General features: G+C 50.6%; 1 protein-coding gene across 1 annotated transcript; it reads right to left on the reverse strand.

Annotated features, from left to right (window-relative positions):
* Positions 1-274: 274 nt before the first annotated feature.
* Positions 275-19747, reverse strand: AHNAK (AHNAK nucleoprotein; the record flags this gene model as incomplete). Its single annotated transcript, XM_080709463.1, has 4 exons — positions 275-6952; positions 7175-16972; positions 18123-18310; positions 19591-19747. The coding sequence occupies 4 exons, from the start codon at positions 19745-19747 to the stop codon at positions 275-277; spliced, it is 16821 nt and encodes a 5606-aa protein (XP_080565589.1).
* Positions 19748-20027: the final 280 nt, after the last annotated feature.

Here is a 20027-nt window from a genome sequence, read left to right on the forward strand (position 1 = left end):
AATGCAAAAAAAAAAAAAAATAAACCAAAAAAACTGAAATCTTAAGCAAATATTGTTGACCTCTGCACATGGGCTGAATGAACTTAAAACTCTCCTGTCTGGAGAGTTCCAGGAGCCTACAGGCGCTTGGTTTCTCAGCACCTGCCACGGGGAGAGGCGAGGTCTTTGCATTATTGCTGAGGCTGTTGGGGTGTTTCTCTTTGGAGTTTATATACAAACACACCCAAGGCTGATGTCTTTTTTATATATATATGTACACACATACAAGGGCCTGCTACTCTTTCTTGGTGGAAACAGCCAGCTCTACCTCGGGAAGTTGGATACCAACCTTCGTCCCACTATCATTGCTGGAAGAGGAGGACAGTCGGGACTTCTTCGAGGCCAAGGACGCGCCACTTCCCTGTAACTTGCCGGCTTCATCGTCACTCCCAGTCACCTCATAATGACCTTTGCTCTTTGACCCTAATCCACCAAAGGTACCGAATTTCAGCTTCCCGTGTTTTCCTTTCACTTTCCCACCTTCCAGCTCCAAGGTCCCGGTCGGGGTGGAAGGTGCAGAGAACTCCCTCTCATCGCTGAAAGAATTGGAGCGATGCCGGGGCTTTTTGCTTTTAAAGAGGGAGAATTTGCCTTTGGGTGATGAGGCTTCGGCCTCGGCTTCTCCTTCCAGCGAGCCCAGGCTGGCCTTTGAGCTCTTCAGGTCACCTTTGGATCCAGAGATGGACGCCTCCGGCGAGCCGGTGACGTCGCCTTTCCCTTTGGCTTTGGAAAAAGTAAACTTGGGCATTTTGATCTTGGACTTTTTCAGTTTGACTTCAGACTCTTCCCACTCGCCTTCTCCAGCTCCCGCCTGCACGTGGGCCTCCACTTTAGGGAAATTGATATCTACCCCCACTTCTCTGCCAACCAGCTCACGGCCAGTTGAGGTAAACTTGGGGATCTTCATCTTGGGGAATGTGACTTTTCCAGACCCACTTTCCAAGTGACCTTGAGGCCCAGACACACTCAGCCCAGGACCCTGGAGTCCGATCTGACCTCCTTTCACACCTCCTTCAACCTTTGGTCCTGAGAAATGAAGGCCCCCAGCCAACTTAGAGGCGTCCAAGTTAAGACCAGAGGAGACCTGGGGCCCCTTCCACTCACCCCCGGAACCTTTGACACTCATGTGCCCTTCACCCAAGCTGATATCTGGGGCACTGACGCACCCCGATACATCCACACCTCCTTTGATTTTCGGGCCCTTCAGGCTGACACCGAAATCTGACTCGGGAGATGCCATATTGAAGGAAGGTCCTTTTACATTGATGTCAGGAACAGCCCCATGGAAATCTATTCCTGGACCTTTCAGATCCCCTTGGACTTCGGGACCAGAAATCTGCCCACTTGGGAGTTTCACATTCACCCCCGGCAGGTCCACCTCACATCCCGAAGACTTGATTCCAGGCATGTGGAGGTTCCCTTCCAGGCCTTGAACGCGGATGCCCGGAAGACTCCCTCCAACTGCGGGGCCTTTCATCTCCCCAGTGGCCCCGAGGCTACCTTTCACTTTTGGTCCTTCCAAGTTAAAGTCCATGCTCGGCACCGAGACCTTAGGCCCTTTCAGGTTCACATCCATGCCTGGCCCCTGGAATTCTCCAGCAACTTGTGGCCCCTTGATGTTCATGTCCAGGTCAGACCCTGGAGTAGAGATGTCAAACTGGGGCAGCTTCATTTGGGGAAATTTAATACCACCTTCCGGTGCCTCCAAGCTCAGATCAGGAGCACCAACAGATATCTTAGGGCACTTAATGTCACCAGAGACAGTCAGGTCTCCCTGTAGGCTTGGTCCTTTCAGTGTAACATCTGGTGCCCCAACATTAAGCGTTGTTGTGGCATCGATCCCTGGCATCTTTATACCATCTCCTCCAATCTGCAGCTTCCCCCCGACACCGCTGACGTCGAGCCCTGGGGCATTCAACTTCACACTGGGAGACGATGCATCCAGGTCTCCCTTCAAACTTGGTCCTTTCACGTTCAGGCCAAGGTCAGGCCCAGAGACTTTAGGCATGGAGAGATTCACTGAAGGCAAGTTGACTCCTGGCCCTTTTAGAGAGACATCGGGCCCTTCAAGCCTAACATCCGGTGTGCTCAGGCTTCCTTCAAGAGAGGGCAGCTGGGCATGGACCTCAGCTCCCCCACCTTCCATTTTCACACCAGGGACGCTGATCTTGGGCATTGAAAACTTGGGGAACTTGATTTTTGCTTCTGGACCTTGTAGATCTAGGTCTGGTCCTTCCAGCCCCACACTGGGGACCTCACCCTTTATCTTTGGTCCTTTCAAGTTAACATTCACATCAGGCATGGACACTTGAGGAGCAGAAACGCCAAACGAGGGTGCTTTGATTTTAGCATCTGGGCCGTCAATGCTGATGTCAGGGCCTTTCAAGTTGCCCTCTATTTTGGGCCCGGAGACTTCCACACCTGGCACCTTGACCTTGGGAGCCTTCACCTTGATGTCAGGTCCTTCCACATTAATTCCTGGTGAAGAAATATCCAGGTCAGGTGCCTGGATTTCACCCTCCAACTTGGGGCTGGGGAGGGGTGCTTCAGCTTTAAATTTAGGTGACTTAATGTCAAACTCCACATCTGGGAAGTACATTTTCCCAAACATAGTTTTCTTGGTTTTGGGTGATTTCACGTCAACTTTGAGTGCGGCGTCAGGCCCAGCGACATTGACATCTACATCAGGAGCCTTGAGGCTGGCGTCGATTTCACCCCCAGGAACACTCAAATCAAATCCCTGCTTTTTGGCCTTAACTTTAGGGCCACTCATGTGAATTTTTGGCATTTTAAACTTACTCTTCTTGCCTTTGGCACCAACGCTAATTTCAGGAGCCTCAACATTCAGCTCGGCCTCAGGAACAGTCACATCTAGCGCAGGTGACTTGATATCAGCTTTAGGGCTTTTTGCCCCAAATCCAAACTTGGGTTTCTTAAACTTGGGAATTTTAACATCTGGCCCCTCAATATTAATATCTGGACTTTCCACATGTAAATCTAAACTTGGAGCTTCTAAATCAACTTTGGGCCCCTTGAGGTCCACTTCGCCTGCTAATTTGGGACCGGAAACTCCAATTTTGGGTGTCTTGAGATGCAAGTCGAGATCAGGAACAGTTACTTTGGGAGCAGATATATCCACGGATGGCATCTTCAGAGATGGACCACTGAATTTGGCATCGGGGCCTCCGATATCAAGACCTGGACCTTTTAGGTCTACTTCTGGGCCTTTGAGAGAACCTTCAATCTTAGGGAGAGACACATCAAAATCTCCTTTTACTTTGGGTCCTTTCAAATCCAGGTCAACATCAGGCATGGAGATCTTGGGGGCTTTGATGTGCATCTCAGGCATCTTGAACTTGGGGCCCTTCAGTTTTGCATCTGGACCCTCAATGTTGACATCTGGAACGTCAATGTCCACCTTGGGTCCTGAGACATCAATGTCAGCCTTGGGCAGGTTCACATCCACATCGGGGCCTTCTCCTTTGAAGCCAGGCATGCTGAACTTGGGCATTTTCACCTTGGGCATCTTCAGGTGCCAGTCTGGGCCATGGACATCCACATCTGGGGCATCAATGTCCACTTTGGGGCCTTTGATGTCAATTTCAGGACCCTTGAGGTCACCTTCCACTTTAGGCAGAGACACATCCACATCACCCTTCACTTTAGGACCCTTCAGATGCAAATCAAAGTCAGGCATGGAGATCTTGGGGGCTTTGATGTTCATCTCTGGCATCTTGAACTTGGGGCCCTTCAATTTTGCATCTGGACCTTCGATATTCACATCAGGGCCTTCAATGTCCACCTTGGGTCCTGAGACATCTATGTCGGCCTTGGGCAGGTTCACGTCCACATCGGGGCCTTCTCCTTTGAAACCAGGCATGCTGAACTTGGGCATTTTCACCTTGGGCATCTTCAGGTGCCAGTCTGGGCCATGGACATCCACATCTGGAACATCGATGTCCACTTTGGGGCCTTTGATGTCAACCTCAGGACCTTTGAGCTCTCCTTCCACTTTAGGCAGAGAAACATCCAGATCACCCTTCACCTTTGGGCCCTTCAGATTCAGGTCGACTTCAGGCATGGAGATTTTGGGTGCCTTGAGATGTAGGTCGGGCATTTTAAACTTGGGGCCCTTCAGTTTCCCTTCTGGACCATGGATGTCAATGTCAGGAGTGTCTATGTCCACCTTAGGCCCTTTGACATCCACTTTGGGGCCTTTCAAATCTCCTTCTGGTTTAGGAATGGAAATGTCCAAATCTCCTTTCATCTTGGGTCCTTTCAAGTTCAAATCGATATCACTCATAGAGATTTGTGGGGTTTTGAAATGGACATCAGGCATCTTAAACTTAGGACCTTTGAGTTTTCCATCAGGACCTTGAATGTCCACCTCTGGCCCTTTCAGATCAGCTTCCACCTTAGGTAGTGATAGGTCCACATCTCCCTTTACCTTTGGCCCTTTGAGATTTAAGTCAAAGTCAGGCATGGAAATCTTGGGAGCTTTAATGTGCATTTCTGGCATTTTAAATTTGGGACCCTTTAATTTTCCTTCTGGACCTTCAATATTGACATCAGGAATGTCAATGTTCATGTTGGGGCCCTTGATATCAATTTCAGGACCCTTGAGATCACCTTCCACTTTTGGCAGCGACACATCGATATCACCCTTCACTTTGGGACCCTTCAAGTTAAAGTCAACATCAGGCATTGAGATCTTGGGGGCTTTGATGTGCATCTCAGGCATCTTGAACTTGGGGCCCTTCAGTTTTGCATCTGGACCCTCAATGTTGACATCTGGAACGTCAATGTCCACCTTGGGTCCTGAGACATCAATGTCAGCCTTGGGCAGGTTCACATCCACATCGGGGCCTTCTCCTTTGAAGCCAGGCATGCTGAACTTGGGCATTTTCACCTTGGGCATCTTCAGGTGCCAGTCTGGGCCATGGACATCCACATCTGGAGCATCAATGTCCACTTTGGGGCCTTTGATGTCAATTTCAGGACCCTTGAGGTCACCTTCCACTTTAGGCAGAGACACATCCACATCACCCTTCACTTTAGGACCCTTCAGATGCAAATCAAAGTCAGGCATGGAGATCTTGGGGGCTTTGATGTTCATCTCTGGCATCTTGAACTTGGGGCCCTTCAATTTTGCATCTGGACCTTCGATATTCACATCAGGGCCTTCAATGTCCACCTTGGGTCCTGAGACATCTATGTTGGCCTTGGGCAGGTTCACGTCCACATCGGGGCCTTCTCCTTTGAAACCAGGCATGCTGAACTTGGGCATTTTCACCTTGGGCATCTTCAGGTGCCAGTCTGGGCCATGGACATCCACATCTGGAACATCGATGTCCACCTTGGGGCCTTTGATGTCAACCTCAGGACCTTTGAGCTCTCCTTCCACTTTAGGCAGAGAAACATCCAGATCACCCTTCACCTTTGGGCCCTTCAGATTCAGGTCGACTTCAGGCATGGAGATTTTGGGTGCCTTGAGATGTAGGTCGGGCATTTTAAACTTGGGGCCCTTCAGTTTCCCTTCTGGACCATGGATGTCAATGTCAGGAGTGTCTATGTCCAGCTTTGGTCCTGAGACATCAAGGTCGGCTTTGGGCAAATTAACATCCACTTCTGGGCCTTCTCCTTTGAAGCCAGGCATGCTGAACTTGGGCATTTTCACCTTGGGCATCTTCAGGTGCCAGTCTGGGCCATGGACATCCACATCTGGAGCATCAATGTCCACTTTAGGGCCTTTGATGTCAATTTCAGGACCCTTGAGGTCACCTTCCACTTTAGGCAGAGACACATCCACATCACCCTTCACTTTAGGACCCTTCAGATGCAAATCAAAGTCAGGCATGGAGATCTTGGGGGCTTTGATGTTCATCTCTGGCATCTTGAACTTGGGGCCCTTCAGTTTTGCATCTGGACCTTCAATATTCACATCTGGAACGTCAATGTCCACCTTCGGTCCTGAGACATCAATGTCGGCCTTGGGCAGGTTCACATCCACATCAGGACCCTCTCCTTTGAAGCCAGGCATGCTGAACTTGGGCATTTTCACCTTGGGCATCTTCAGGTGCCAGTCTGGGCCATGGACATCCACATCTGGGGCATCAATGTCCACTTTGGGGCCTTTGATGTCAATTTCAGGGCCCTTGAGGTCTCCTTCCACTTTAGGCAGAGACACATCCACATCACCCTTCACTTTAGGACCCTTCAGATGCAAATCAAAGTCAGGCATGGAGATCTTGGGGGCTTTGATGTTCATCTCTGGCATCTTGAACTTGGGGCCCTTCAATTTTGCATCTGGACCTTCAATATTCACATCTGGAACGTCAATGTCCACCTTCGGTCCTGAGACATCAATGTCGGCCTTGGGCAGGTTCACATCCACATCAGGACCCTCTCCTTTGAAGCCAGGCATGCTGAACTTGGGCATTTTCACCTTGGGCATCTTCAGGTGCCAGTCTGGGCCATGGACATCCACATCTGGGGCATCAATGTCCACTTTGGGGCCTTTGATGTCAATTTCAGGGCCCTTGAGGTCTCCTTCCACTTTAGGCAGAGACACATCCACATCACCCTTCACTTTAGGACCCTTCAGATGCAAATCAAAGTCAGGCATGGAGATCTTGGGGGCTTTGATGTTCATCTCTGGCATCTTGAACTTGGGGCCCTTCAATTTTGCATCTGGACCTTCGATATTCACATCAGGGCCTTCAATGTCCACCTTGGGTCCTGAGACATCAATGTCAGCCTTGGGCAGGTTCACATCCACATCGGGGCCTTCTCCTTTGAAACCAGGCATGCTGAACTTGGGCATTTTCACCTTGGGCATCTTCAGGTGCCAGTCTGGGCCATGAACATCTACATCTGGGGCACTGATATCCATTTTTGGACCCTTGATATCAACCTCTGGGCCTTTTAGATCCCCTTCAATCTTGGGAAGAGAAACATCCACATCACCTTTCATCGTGGGACCCTTCAAGTTCAAATCGATATCAGGCATAGAGATTTTGGGAGCCTTTAAATGCATCTCTGGCATTTTAAATTTGGGTCCTTTCAGTTTACCCTCCGGGCCTTCAATATTAATATCAGGAGTATCAATGTCAAGTTTGGGGCCCTTGATGTCCACCTCAGGGCCCTTCAGGTCACCTTCCACTTTTGGCAGAGAAACATCTACCTCACCCTTCATTTTGGGGCCCTTCAGATTCAGATCAAAGTCGGGCATGGAGATCTTGGGGGCTTTGATGTTCATCTCTGGCATCTTGAACTTGGGGCCCTTCAGTTTTGCATCTGGACCCTCAATGTTGACATCTGGAACGTCAATGTCCACCTTGGGTCCTGAGACATCAATGTCAGCCTTGGGCAGGTTCACATCCACATCAGGGCCTTCTCCTTTGAAGCCAGGCATGCTGAACTTGGGCATTTTCACCTTGGGCATCTTCAGGTGCCAGTCTGGGCCATGGACATCCACATCTGGAACATCGATGTCCACTTTGGGGCCTTTGATGTCTACTTCTGGCCCTTTCAGATCCCCTTCAAGTTTGGGGACAGAAATATCCATATCACTTTTCACTTTAGGGCCCTTCAGATTTAAATCAATGTCAGGCATGGAGATCTTGGGAGCTTTTATGTTCATATCAGGCATCTTGAATTTAGGACCTTTGAAGCCTCCCTCTGGACCTTCCACGTTGACTTCTGGACCTTCAATGTTCATACTGGGACCTTCTATGTTGATGTCGCCTTTTGGAAGATCCACAGACACTTCAGGCCCTTCTGCTTTTAATCCAGGCACACTGAATTTGGGCATTTTCATTTTGGGCATTTTCAAGTTCCAATCTGGACCGTGAACATCTACTTCAGGTGCATTAAGTTGGACTTCTGGTGCCTGAATATCGACTTTAGGACCTTTAAAATCTCCTTCTAAATTTGGACCTGCAACATCTAAGTCTCCTTTGACTTTAGGACCTTTTAAATTTAGCTCCACATCAGGCATGGAAACTTTGGGAGATGAAATACTCAGGAAAGGCATTTTAAACTTGGATCCTTTCACTTTTCCTTGGACTTCAACTTCAGGAGCATTAATATCAACTCTTGGACCAGTTACATCAATATCTGGCTTTTTAACTTTGACATCCACCTCAGGTGTCTGAACTTTGGAGCCCGAAAAATTAAATTTGGGAAGCTTAAAACGAGATTTCTTTGATTTGCCTTCAATGTTGACCTTAGGACCAGAAATGTCCACTTCTGGGCCCTTCACATCCAACTTGGGAGCTTTAATGTCACCCTCTAATTTGGGCCCAGAGATATCAACGTCTCCCTTCAGCTTTGAGCCCTTCAAATTCAAGTCAATTTCTGGCATGGAGATCTTGGGCATGTTGACGTGCATGTCAGGCATCTTCAGTTTGGGACCTTTTAATTTGCCCTCTGGGCCGTGAATATCAATATCTGGAGCATCTACATCTAACTTTGGCCCCTTTATGTCAAGAGTAGGCCCTTTCAAATCACCTTCTACATTTGGAAGGGAAACATCTACTTCTCCTTTCATTTTAGGGCCCTTAAGATTAAGATCCAAATCAGGCATGGAGATCTTGGGGGCTTTGATGTTCATCTCTGGCATCTTGAACTTGGGGCCCTTCAGTTTTGCATCAGGACCTTCAATATTCACATCTGGAACATCAATGTCCACCTTGGGTCCTGAGACATCAATGTCAGCCTTGGGCAGGTTCACATCCACATCAGGGCCTTCTCCTTTGAAGCCAGGCATGCTGAACTTGGGCATTTTCACCTTGGGCATCTTCAGGTGCCAGTCTGGGCCATGGACATCCACATCTGGAGCATCAATGTCCACTTTGGGGCCTTTGATGTCAATTTCAGGACCTTTGAGGTCACCTTCCACTTTGGGCAGAGACACATCCACATCACCCTTCACTTTGGGACCTTTCAGGTTAAGATCGATGTCAGGCATGGAGATCTTGGGGGCTTTGATATTCATCTCAGGCATCTTGAACTTGGGGCCCTTCAGTTTTGCATCTGGACCTTCTATGTTAACATCAGGGCCTTCAATGTCCACCTTGGGTCCTGAGACATCAATGTCGGCCTTGGGCAGGTTCACATCCACATCTGGGCCCTCTGCTCTGAAGCCAGGCATGCTGAACTTGGGCATTTTCACCTTGGGCATCTTCAGGTGCCAGTCTGGGCCTTGAACATCTACATCAGGGGCATCAATGTCTACTTTGGGGCCCTTTATGTCAAGATCAGGGCCCTTGAGGTCTCCTTCCACTTTAGGCAGAGACACATCCACATCACCCTTCACTTTAGGACCCTTCAGATGCAAATCAAAGTCAGGCATGGAGATCTTGGGGGCTTTGATGTTCATCTCTGGCATCTTGAACTTGGGGCCCTTCAATTTTGCATCTGGACCTTCGATATTCACATCAGGGCCTTCAATGTCCACCTTGGGTCCTGAGACATCAATGTCAGCCTTGGGCAGGTTCACATCCACATCAGGGCCTTCTCCTTTGAAGCCAGGCATGCTGAACTTGGGCATTTTCACCTTGGGCATCTTCAGGTGCCAGTCTGGGCCATGGACATCCACATCTGGGGCATCAATGTCCACTTTGGGGCCTTTGATGTCAACTTCTGGGCCTTTCAGCTCTCCTTCTATTTTAGGGCCTTTAACATCCACATCTCCTTTCATTTTTGGACCTGTCAGATTAAGGTCAATATCTGGCATGGATATCTTCGGAGTCTTAAAATGCATCTCAGGCATCTTAAACTTTGGACTTTTCCACTTTCCTTCAGGTCCTTCAATATTCACATCAGGAACGTCAATGTCCACCTTGGGTCCTGAGACATCAATGTCGGCCTTGGGCAGGTTCACATCCACATCGGGGCCTTCTCCTTTGAAGCCAGGCATGCTGAACTTGGGCATTTTCACCTTGGGCATCTTCAGGTGCCAGTCTGGGCCATGGACATCCACATCTGGGGCATCAATGTCCACTTTGGGGCCTTTGATGTCAATTTCAGGACCTTTGAGCTCTCCTTCTACTTTGGGCAGAGACACATCCACATCACCCTTCACTTTGGGACCTTTCAGGTTAAGATCGATGTCAGGCATGGAGATCTTGGGGGCTTTGATGTTCATCTCTGGCATCTTGAACTTGGGGCCCTTCAGTTTTGCATCCGGACCTTCGATATTCACATCAGGGCCTTCAATGTCCACCTTGGGTCCTGAGACATCAATGTCGGCCTTGGGCAGGTTCACATCCACATCTGGGCCCTCTGCTCTGAAGCCAGGCATGCTGAACTTGGGCATTTTCATCTTGGGCATCTTCAGGTGCCAGTCTGGGCCTTGAACATCAGGAGCATTTATGTCTACTTTGGGACCCTTGATGTTCACATCTGGTAGATTAATTTTACCTTCTACCTCAGGCACAGACACATCTACATCCCCTTTGATTTTGGGTCCTTTCAGATTCAGGTCAACATCAGGCATAGAAATATTGGGGGTTTTGAAATGTACATCAGGCATCTTGAACTTAGGAGCTTTCAATTTGCCCTCCGGCCCTTCGATGTCAATTTCTGGCCCACTGATGTCCACATGTGGCCCTTTGAGATCTCCTTCTAATTTAGGAATGTCTACATCCACCTCTCCCTTTATCTTAGGACTCTTTAAGTGTAGATCAACATCTGGCATGGAAATTTTGGGAGCTTTAAAGTGCATGTCTGGCATCTTGAATTTAGGACTTTTCCATTTGCTATCTGAGCCTTCCACGGCTACTTCTGGCAGCTCAACATCCAATTTGGGGCCCTTGACATCCAGTTCAGGACCTTTCAGCTCTCCCTCAAGCTTTGGTACAGAAGCATCAATGTCTCCTTTGATTTTAGGTCCCTTTAAGTTGAAATCAACATCAGGCATGGAGATCTTGGGAGCATGAAAGTGCATGTCTGGCATCTTAAACTTGGGGCCTTTCAACTTTGCATCAGGACATTCCAGCTCAACATCAGGCACCTCCACGTCCACACTGGGGCCTTTCAGTTCTCCTTCTACCTTGGGCACAGTCACATCCACATCCCCTTTGACCTTGGGGCCTTTCAAGTGTAAGTCCACATCAGGCATGGAGATCTTAGGGGTCTTGAAGTGCATGTCTGGCATCTTAAACTTGGGTCCCTTCAACTTTCCTTCTGGACACTCAAGGTTCACATCTGGGCCTTCAATGTCCACTTTGGGGCCAGCAATATCAATGTCAGCCTTGGGCAGGTTCACATCCACTTCCGGGCCCTCTGCTCTGAAGCCAGGCATGCTGAACTTGGGCATTTTCATCTTAGGCATCTTCAGATGCCAGTCTGGGCCATGAACGTCCACATCTGGAGCATTGATGTCCACTTTGGGGCCTTTGATGTCCACATCTGGCACTTTCACTTCACCTTCTACCTTGGGCACGGTCACATCCACATCCCCTTTGACCTTGGGGCCTTTCAAGTGTAAGTCCACATCGGGCATGGAGATCTTGGGAGCCTTGAAGTGCATGTCTGGCATCTTAAACTTGGGCCCTTTCAACTTTGCATCAGGACATTCCAGCTCAACATCAGGCACCTCCACGTCCACACTAGGACCTTTGATATCAACTTGTGGACCTTTGAAATCACCTTCCAGTTCTGGCACAGAAGCATCTATATCTCCTTTCAACTTTGGGCCCTTCAAATTCAAGTCCACATCTGGCATAGATATCTTGGGAGCTTTGATATTCAACTTGGGCATCTTAAATTTGGAGCCTTTCAATTTTCCTTCTGGTCCCTCAAGATCCAAATCAGGAGCATCAACGTCCATGCTGGGTCCAGACACACTAATGTCGGCCTTGGGCAGGTTCACATCCACATCAGGGCCTTCTCCTTTGAAGCCAGGCATGCTGAACTTGGGCATTTTCACCTTGGGCATCTTCAGGTGCCAGTCCGGGCCATGAACGTCCACATCTGGAGCGTTGATGTCCACTTTGGGGCCTTTGATGTTCACATCTGGCACTTTCATCTCACCTTCTACCTTGGGCACAGTCACATCCACATCCCCTTTGACCTTGGGGCCTTTCAAGTGTAAGTCCACATCGGGCATGGAGATCTTGGGGGCCTTGAAGTGCATGTCTGGCATCTTAAACTTGGGGCCTTTCAACTTTGCATCAGGACATTCCAGCTCAACATCAGGCACCTCCACGTCCACACTGGGGCCTTTCAGTTCTCCTTCTACATTGGGCACAGTCACATCCACATCCCCTTTGACCTTGGGGCCTTTCAAGTGTAAGTCCACATCGGGCATGGAGATCTTGGGGGCCTTGAAGTGCATGTCTGGCATCTTAAACTTGGGCCCTTTCAGCTTTGCATCAGGACATTCGACATCAATATCACCAACATCCACGTCCATCTTAGGGGCTTTCACATCAATGTTAGGACCTCTCAAGTCTCCCTCCACTTTGGGAAGGGAAACATCCACATCAGCTTTCAGTTTAGGAGCTTTCAGATTAAGCCCAACATCAGGCATAGAGATTTTGTGTGTCTGTATATTCATGCTTGGCATCTTGAACTTGGGGCCCTTCAGTTTCCCTTCTGGAACTTCAATATTCACATCTGGAGCATCAATGTCCACCTTGGGTCCAGACACACTAATGTCGGCCTTGGGCAGGTTCACATCCACATCTGGGCCTTCTCCTTTGAAGCCAGGCATGCTGAACTTGGGCATTTTCACCTTGGGCATCTTCAGGTGCCAGTCTGGGCCATGAACTTCTGAATCTGGTGCATTAATGTCTACTTTGGGGCCTTTCAAATCAACTGCAGGAGCTTTGATTTCTCCTTCTATTTTTGGAACTGTAACTTCATAATCTCCTTTCACTTTGGGACCTTTCAAATTCAAACTAACATCTGGTATAGGTATCTTCTGAGGCTTAATATTCATTTCTGGCATTTTAAATTTGGGACCTTTTAGTTTTGCATCTGGTCCTTCAATATTCACATCTGGACCTTCAACGTCCACCTTGGGTCCTGAGACATCGATGCTGGCATTCGGGAGGTTTACATCAACTTCAGGACCCTCTCCTTTGAAGCCAGGCATGCTGAACTTGGGCATCTTCACTTTGGGCATCTTCAGGTGCCAGTCTGGGCCATGGACATCGACATCTGGAGCATCGATGCCAACTTTGGGCCCTTTAATGTCAACCTCTGGCACTTTGATTTTACCTTCAGCCTCTGGCAAAGACACATCAACGTCTCCCTTTACTTTTGGCCCCTTAAGATTCAAGTACACATCAGGCATGGAGATCTTGGGGGTCTTGAAGTGCATGTCTGGCATCTTAAACTTGGGACCCTTCAGCTTCCCTTCTGGACCCTCAAGGCTCACATCTGGGCCTTCAATGTCCACTTTGGGGCCAGCAATGTCAATGTCAGCCTTGGGCAGGTTCACATCCACTTCCGGGCCCTCTGCTCTGAAGCCAGGCATGCTGAACTTGGGCATTTTCACCTTGGGCATCTTCAGATGCCAGTCCGGGCCATGAACGTCCACATCTGGAGCGTTGATGTCCACGTTGGGGCCTTTGATGTCCACATCTGGCACTTTCACTTCACCTTCTACCTTGGGCACGGTCACATCCACATCCCCCTTTACTTTGGGGCCTTTCAAGTGTAAGTCCACATCGGGCATGGAGATCTTGGGGGCCTTGAAGTGCATGTCTGGCATCTTAAACTTGGGACCCTTCAGCTTCCCTTCTGGACCCTCAAGGCTCACATCTGGGCCTTCGATGTCCACTTTAGGAACTGAGACGTCAATGTCAGCTTTCGGCAGGTTCACGTCCAAATCTGGACCCTCACCTTTCAGGCTGGGCATGGTGAACTTGGGCATTTTCATCTTGGGCATTTTCAGGCTCCAGTCTGAACCCTGAACGTCCACGTCTGGCGCTTTGATGTCTACCTTGGGACCTTTGATGTCTACAGCTGGGACATTCATCTCACCCTCAAGTTTTGGTGCAGACATATCTAGATCTCCTTTCATTTTCGGCCCTTTAAGATCCAGGTCGACATCTGGCAGAGACACCTTTGGAGCCTTGAAGTGCATCTCGGGCATCTTAAATTTGGGGCCTTTCAACTTCCCTTCTGGTCCTTCAAGGCTCAGATCTGGGGCACTAATATCTACCTTTGGTGCAGAAATGTCCACGTCGGCCTTGGGCAGACTCACATCCAATTCTGGGCCCTCTCCTTTGAGGCTAGGCATGCTAAATTTGGGCATTTTAAGCTTGGGCATTTTCAGGTTCCACTCAGGACCGTGGACATCAACATCTGGGGCACTGACATCTACTTTGGGGCCCTTCAGGTCCCCTTCCGGTTTGGGCACTGTAACATCATAATCTCCCTTCACCTTGGGGCCTTTCATATGCAAATCCACATTGGGCATGGAGATCTTGGGGGCCTTGATGCTCGTCTCTGGCATCTTAAACTTCGGACCCTTCAGACTCCCCTCAGGTGCTTCAAGATTCACATCTGGAACTTCGACATCCACCTTGGGTCCTGAGACATCAATGTTGGCTTTAGGGAGGTCCACGTCCACTTCTGGAGTCTCTGCCTTGAAGCCCGGCATGCCGAACTTGGGCATCTTCATCTTGGGCATCTTTAAGTGCCAATCTGGGCCACGAGCATCCACATCTGGGACATCAATGTCTAGCCTGGCACTTTTAAGTTCAACATCAGGAACTTTAATGTCACCTTCGACCTTTGGCACTGTGACATCATATTCTCCCTTTACATTAGGGCCTTTCAAGTGTAAGTCCACATTTGGCATGGAGATCTTTGGGGCTTTAATATTCATTTCGGGCATTTTAAACTTGGGCCCTTTCAGTTTCCCTTCTGGTCCCTCAATGCCCAAATCTGGAGCACTAATCTCTACCTTGGGCCCAGAGATGTCTACATCAGCCCTGGGAAAGTCCACATCCACTTCAGGGCCCTCTGCTTTGACCCCTGGCACACTGAACTTGGGCATTTTCATCTTGGGCATCTTCAGGTGCCATTCTGGACCATGCGCATCCACCCCTGGGGCGTTAATGTCCACTTGGGGACCTTTCAGTTCTCCTTCAAGCTTTGGAGCTGTTCCATCATATTCTCCCTTCATCTTTGTACCTTTCACATGAAAATCCACATCAGGCATGGAGATCTTTGGTGTCTTGACACTCACTTCAGGCACTTTAATATCGGGGCCTTTGAGTTTGCCCCCCAGACCCTCCATGTTGACGTTCGGGGCTTCCACGTTGACCTTTGGCCCTGAAATACTGATCTCTCCTTTAGGGAGAGTCACATCTGCATCCTGGCCTTCCCCTTTGACCCCTGGAGTGCTGAACTTGGGCATTTTCATCGTGGGCATTTTCAGGTTCCAGTCGGGGCCATGAACATCCGCATCCGGGACGCTGACATCCACTTTGGGGCCTTTGACATCGACTTCAGGGCCTTTGACTTTCCCTTCTGCTTTTGGGAGTGTGACATCCACACCCCCTTTCGCTTTAGGTGCAGCCACACTTAAGTCTACATCTGCCATGGAGATCCTACAGGTTCCTGCTTTCCCTGCAGGACCACTAAGCTTGGCACCCGACAAGGTGCCCTCTAGGTCTGGTGTCTCTATGTCCACTTTGGAGCCTTTAACTGCCACCTGAGGGCCTTTAATGTCACCTTTCATCTCAGGAGCAGAAACCTTCACGTCTCCTCTTAGTTTAGAGGACCCAAGGCTCAGATCCACATCCTGCAGAGAGATTTTAGGTTTCTGAATAATCATCTCAGGAGTCTTGACTTTAGCACCCTTCATCTTCCCTTCCAGCCCACCAGGAGTAATCTCTGGCAGCCTGACATCCCCAGAGACCCCAGGAAGAGTCACTTCACCTGCGGGCAGCGCCACATCAATGCCAGCTCCCTCTCCCTTTGCACCTGACGCAGAGAACTTAGGGACCTTCATCTTGGGTGCATTCAGCTTGCCCCCATGCACATCAACATCAGGGGCTCGAACTTCCACACTGGGGCTGGTGATGCTGCCCTCGGTTTTGGGCGCAGAGGCCTCCACTCCTATGCTCCCACATGACTTGGAACCTTTCGGGCCTAAGGCACCCTGGAGTGATGGCCCAGTGATCTGGGGACCTTTTGTCTTCCCGTCAAGCCCCTCCATATTGGCAGAGGGGGCACTGACTTCCAGATGAGGGGCCTGGATGTTCCCACCGGTGGTCAGGCCTGGCTTGCCGCCCTTGGGCCCCACAGAGAATTCAGATGCAGGAACACTGAGCCCCACCTCGGGTACCTGGCCCTCGGGCCCCGTCGAGACACCAAATTTTGGCGTCTTCATGGCAGGAATTTTAATTTTCCCATTATCGCCACTCTCGAGGGAGGGGCACTGTACCTCTACTGCCCTGCCCCCAAGAGAAGATGCTGCATCCGCTCCCAGAACCTGGACCCCTCCTTCGCCACCCTTCGCGTTAACACTGACGCCCGGGCTTCCCACCTTTATCCCAGGCACGGTGACCTGGATTTTTGAGTGGCCAACACCCTGAAGCTCTGGTCCTGAAGCAGAAACGGCCCCAGCCCGGATGTCCACAGCAGAGCCCGTAGTCGGAGAGACTGCCCCTGAGCCTGAGGGCAGTCTGATCACTGTCTTCCCAGACTGCGTCTCCACATCCGTGTTGGAAATTTCAGTCAGTTCATGCTTTGGAATCTTGATCATGAATTCGGGGCTGCTGATGTCGATGTCCTTGGCTCCTTCCCGGCCGGTCACATCCACCGTGTAGGCTGTGACCCTTCTGGTCACTGTGATGGTGCGGCTCTGAGTCTCCACAAGGTCCCCTTCCACTCCATCCTCCGACCTCAGCCGAGGCTTGATCTTTGTGGTGTAGATACGCTGGTACTCCTCATCATCCCCGCTCTGTAGAGAGACACGCCGGCAGAGGTTGCAGCATAGCCCCCCCAAATCGGCAGACACCTGGCCACGGCCCAGCGGACCACATGGCTGCCTGCTTCCCAAAGAAGCTGAGACCGCGGTGGAGGTCCAGGGGCAGAGCATATGGGACCGGAGAAGGGGCCTGACAGCCACATCGTAGGAGGAAAGCAGAAATCATTTGGGAGAAATTCTGATGAGTGAGAGCCACGGGAGGGCCTGGGATAGACTCCTGGAGAGAGATGCACGCTCCGACAGAGGCTCAAACCAGCTTGTTCCAGGGACCTTGCCTGACCCGATCCTTTGGCTCTCAATTCTCAACTCACTGGCTTGCTTGTTGAATCAAAAAAAGGGCCTCCCGGGCCTTCTCTGAGCCTAAGAGCTTGGCTGGGCTTGGGTTAACACTTTGGCTTTGAGGACCCATCTTTTGTTTAATAAACAAGCATCAGAAGGAAGAGAGAAGCATCCTACAGGCACTCTGCTGCCCAGCCTCTGGCTCACAGAAGAATTTCAGACCATTCTATGAAAAAAAAAAAAAAAATGGTATCTGTGAGGCAGAGGCGGGCCCCTGTGAGATGGTTCTGAGGCTCCTGCAAAGTAGCCGGCCTTCCTCCTAGCGCCCGGCCCCAGCTGGTTCCCATGAGTGGCACAGGGGGCACTCTCAAGAGACTGGCGGAAAACCTTCAGGGGCAGCATCAGCTACCCACCACTGTGATTAGGAAGAAAGACCTGGCCGAGGGCTCAAGAGAGCACAGAAGCCGGGCACGGTGCCGCACGCCTGTAATCCCAGTACCTGGGAAGCTGAGACCAGAGAATTGCGGGTTCAAAGGCAGCCTCAGCAACTCAGTGAGGCTCTCGGTAACCTAGCAAAACTCTGTTTCAAATTAAAAAATGGACTAGGGTGTAGCTCAGAGGTAGAATACCCCCTGAGTCCAATCCCCAGGACTACAATAAGGAGAGAGAAAGAGAGAGAGACAGAGACAGAGAGACAGAGAGAGCAAGCCGTGCACACAAGCACAGGGACACGAAAGGAGAAGGAGCTGGAGAAGCCCAGGAGGTAGACGGAGGCTTGGGGGGGAGCCAGCAGGCCAGCGTGGTCTGGGGGGCTCAGGGCACAGATGGGCCACTAGGTACTCACCAGAACCACCTCGGAGCTGCGGGAGCTGAAGACTTCATGGGTCCAGGTCTGGCCAGGCTCGGGGGAGCGGTCCCCCTTGCGGTGCAGCTTCAGGCCGACGGTGTGGTGCCCCATGGTGTTCAGCAGCTGGGTCACCTCACCCGACTGCAGGTTGTCAAAATAGATGGTGGCGCCCACAATCTGGTCCCCTAAGCAGGACAGAGCAACAAGCAGATAAGACTCGGGGTCTCAGCCAAACAGCTCCAAACAGCCGCGTGGTGGGCACTGGAAGTGACTTGTGCCCTCGTGAGCACTGAGTGGGAAGGGTAATACCCAGTGCAGGAGTGAGAAAACTGAGGCTTAGAAAGATTAACTATGTGCTCAGAGTTGCAGAGCTTGGGTTGGGGATCTGAAGATCACATCTCCATGACCCCAGACAACTACTCAGTCCTGTGGATGAAATGGGACTGACCATCCTTTTTTATTTTATTTTATTTTATTTGGGGGGCGGAGGGTACTGGGGATTGGACTCTGGGAAATTCTACCTCCGAGCTACACCCCCAGCCTGATTTTTTTATTCTTTATTTTGAAACAGGGTCTCACTAAGTTGCAGAGGACCTCACTAAGTAGCTGAGGCTGTCGGTGAACCTGTGATCCTCCGGTCTCAGCCTCCCAAGTACCAGGATGACAAACGTGTGCCACCATGCCCGGCTAATTTTTTTATTTTTTATTTTATTTATTTTTTTGTGTGTGAGGTACTGGGGGTAGAACCCAGGGGCATTCTACCTCTGAGCTACACCCCCCTGGTCCTATTTTTTAGCCTATATATATTTTTTTTTGGGGGGGGTGTCTGGAGATGGAACTCAGGGGCATTTGACCTCCAAGCTACACCCTCTGCCCTATTTTTTTATTTTTTATTTTTTTGGCAGGGACATTTTACCTCTGAGCCACACCCCCTGCCCTTTTTTTTTTTTTTTTTTTTTTTTCCCTGAAACAAGGTCTCACTAAGTTGCAGAGCACCTCACTAAATAGCTGAGGCTGTCCGCGAGCCACGATCCTCCAGTCTCAGCCTCCCAAACACTGGGATTACAAGCGTGCGCCACCACGCACAGCTTATTCTTATTTTGAAACAGGGTCTCACTAAGTTCCGGAGGGCCTCGCTAAATAGCTGAGGCTGTCCGCAAATCGCGATCCTCCGGTCTTGCGCCCACCCCCCGAATGCTGGGATTTACAGAGTGCCCCGCCACGCCCAGCTAGCCCGTATATTTTTTGAAACAGGGTCTCACTGAGTTGCTGAGGCTGCCCTTGAAGTATCCAAGCACTGAGATTACAGGTGTGCGTCCCTGTGCCCGGTAGGCACTGACGACCGTGATGCTGCTGAGACCAGGCTGTCCACCACCACTCGCCTGCTTATGTCCCCTGCCCTTCCTTCCAGCACACTCACCCACCCCCGTGCCCAGCACCCAGTCCACACCCCGAGGAGACTCACCCTCCTTGACCACCCCAGTGCGGGCCGCAGGGGAGTTCTGCACCACCTCCTGCACAAACACGCCGTCATCCCTCTGGGCGATGGTCAGCCCATGGGAGCCGCTTCCCTGCCAGTTGGGCAGCAGCAGCTCCCGAGTCGTCTCCTCCTCCTTCTCCATCTGGGATGATAAGGGAACAGGGCTCAGGTCAGCGGGCACAGGTGGGCACCAGGGGATGAGAAAGCCGGGGTGTCTGGCGCCGCGCACTTCCAGGGAGAGGAGCGCCTGCCCCTGCAGCACCGGCTCCCCTGCCAGGTGTTTGATGGAGGGCGCCTAGCACACACACAGTCTTCTACTGTGGAAATTCTCCCGAGGCACAGCAGAGAAGAGGAAAATGATTAGGCCACCAGCCCTCGGCGGCTTCCACCCCGGGCCCAGCCTCCCCACGCCACAAGACGTC

Source organism: Muscardinus avellanarius (genome assembly GCF_963383645.1).
Source record: "Muscardinus avellanarius genome assembly, chromosome: 1".
NCBI classification, from domain to species: Eukaryota; Metazoa; Chordata; class Mammalia; order Rodentia; family Gliridae; genus Muscardinus; species Muscardinus avellanarius.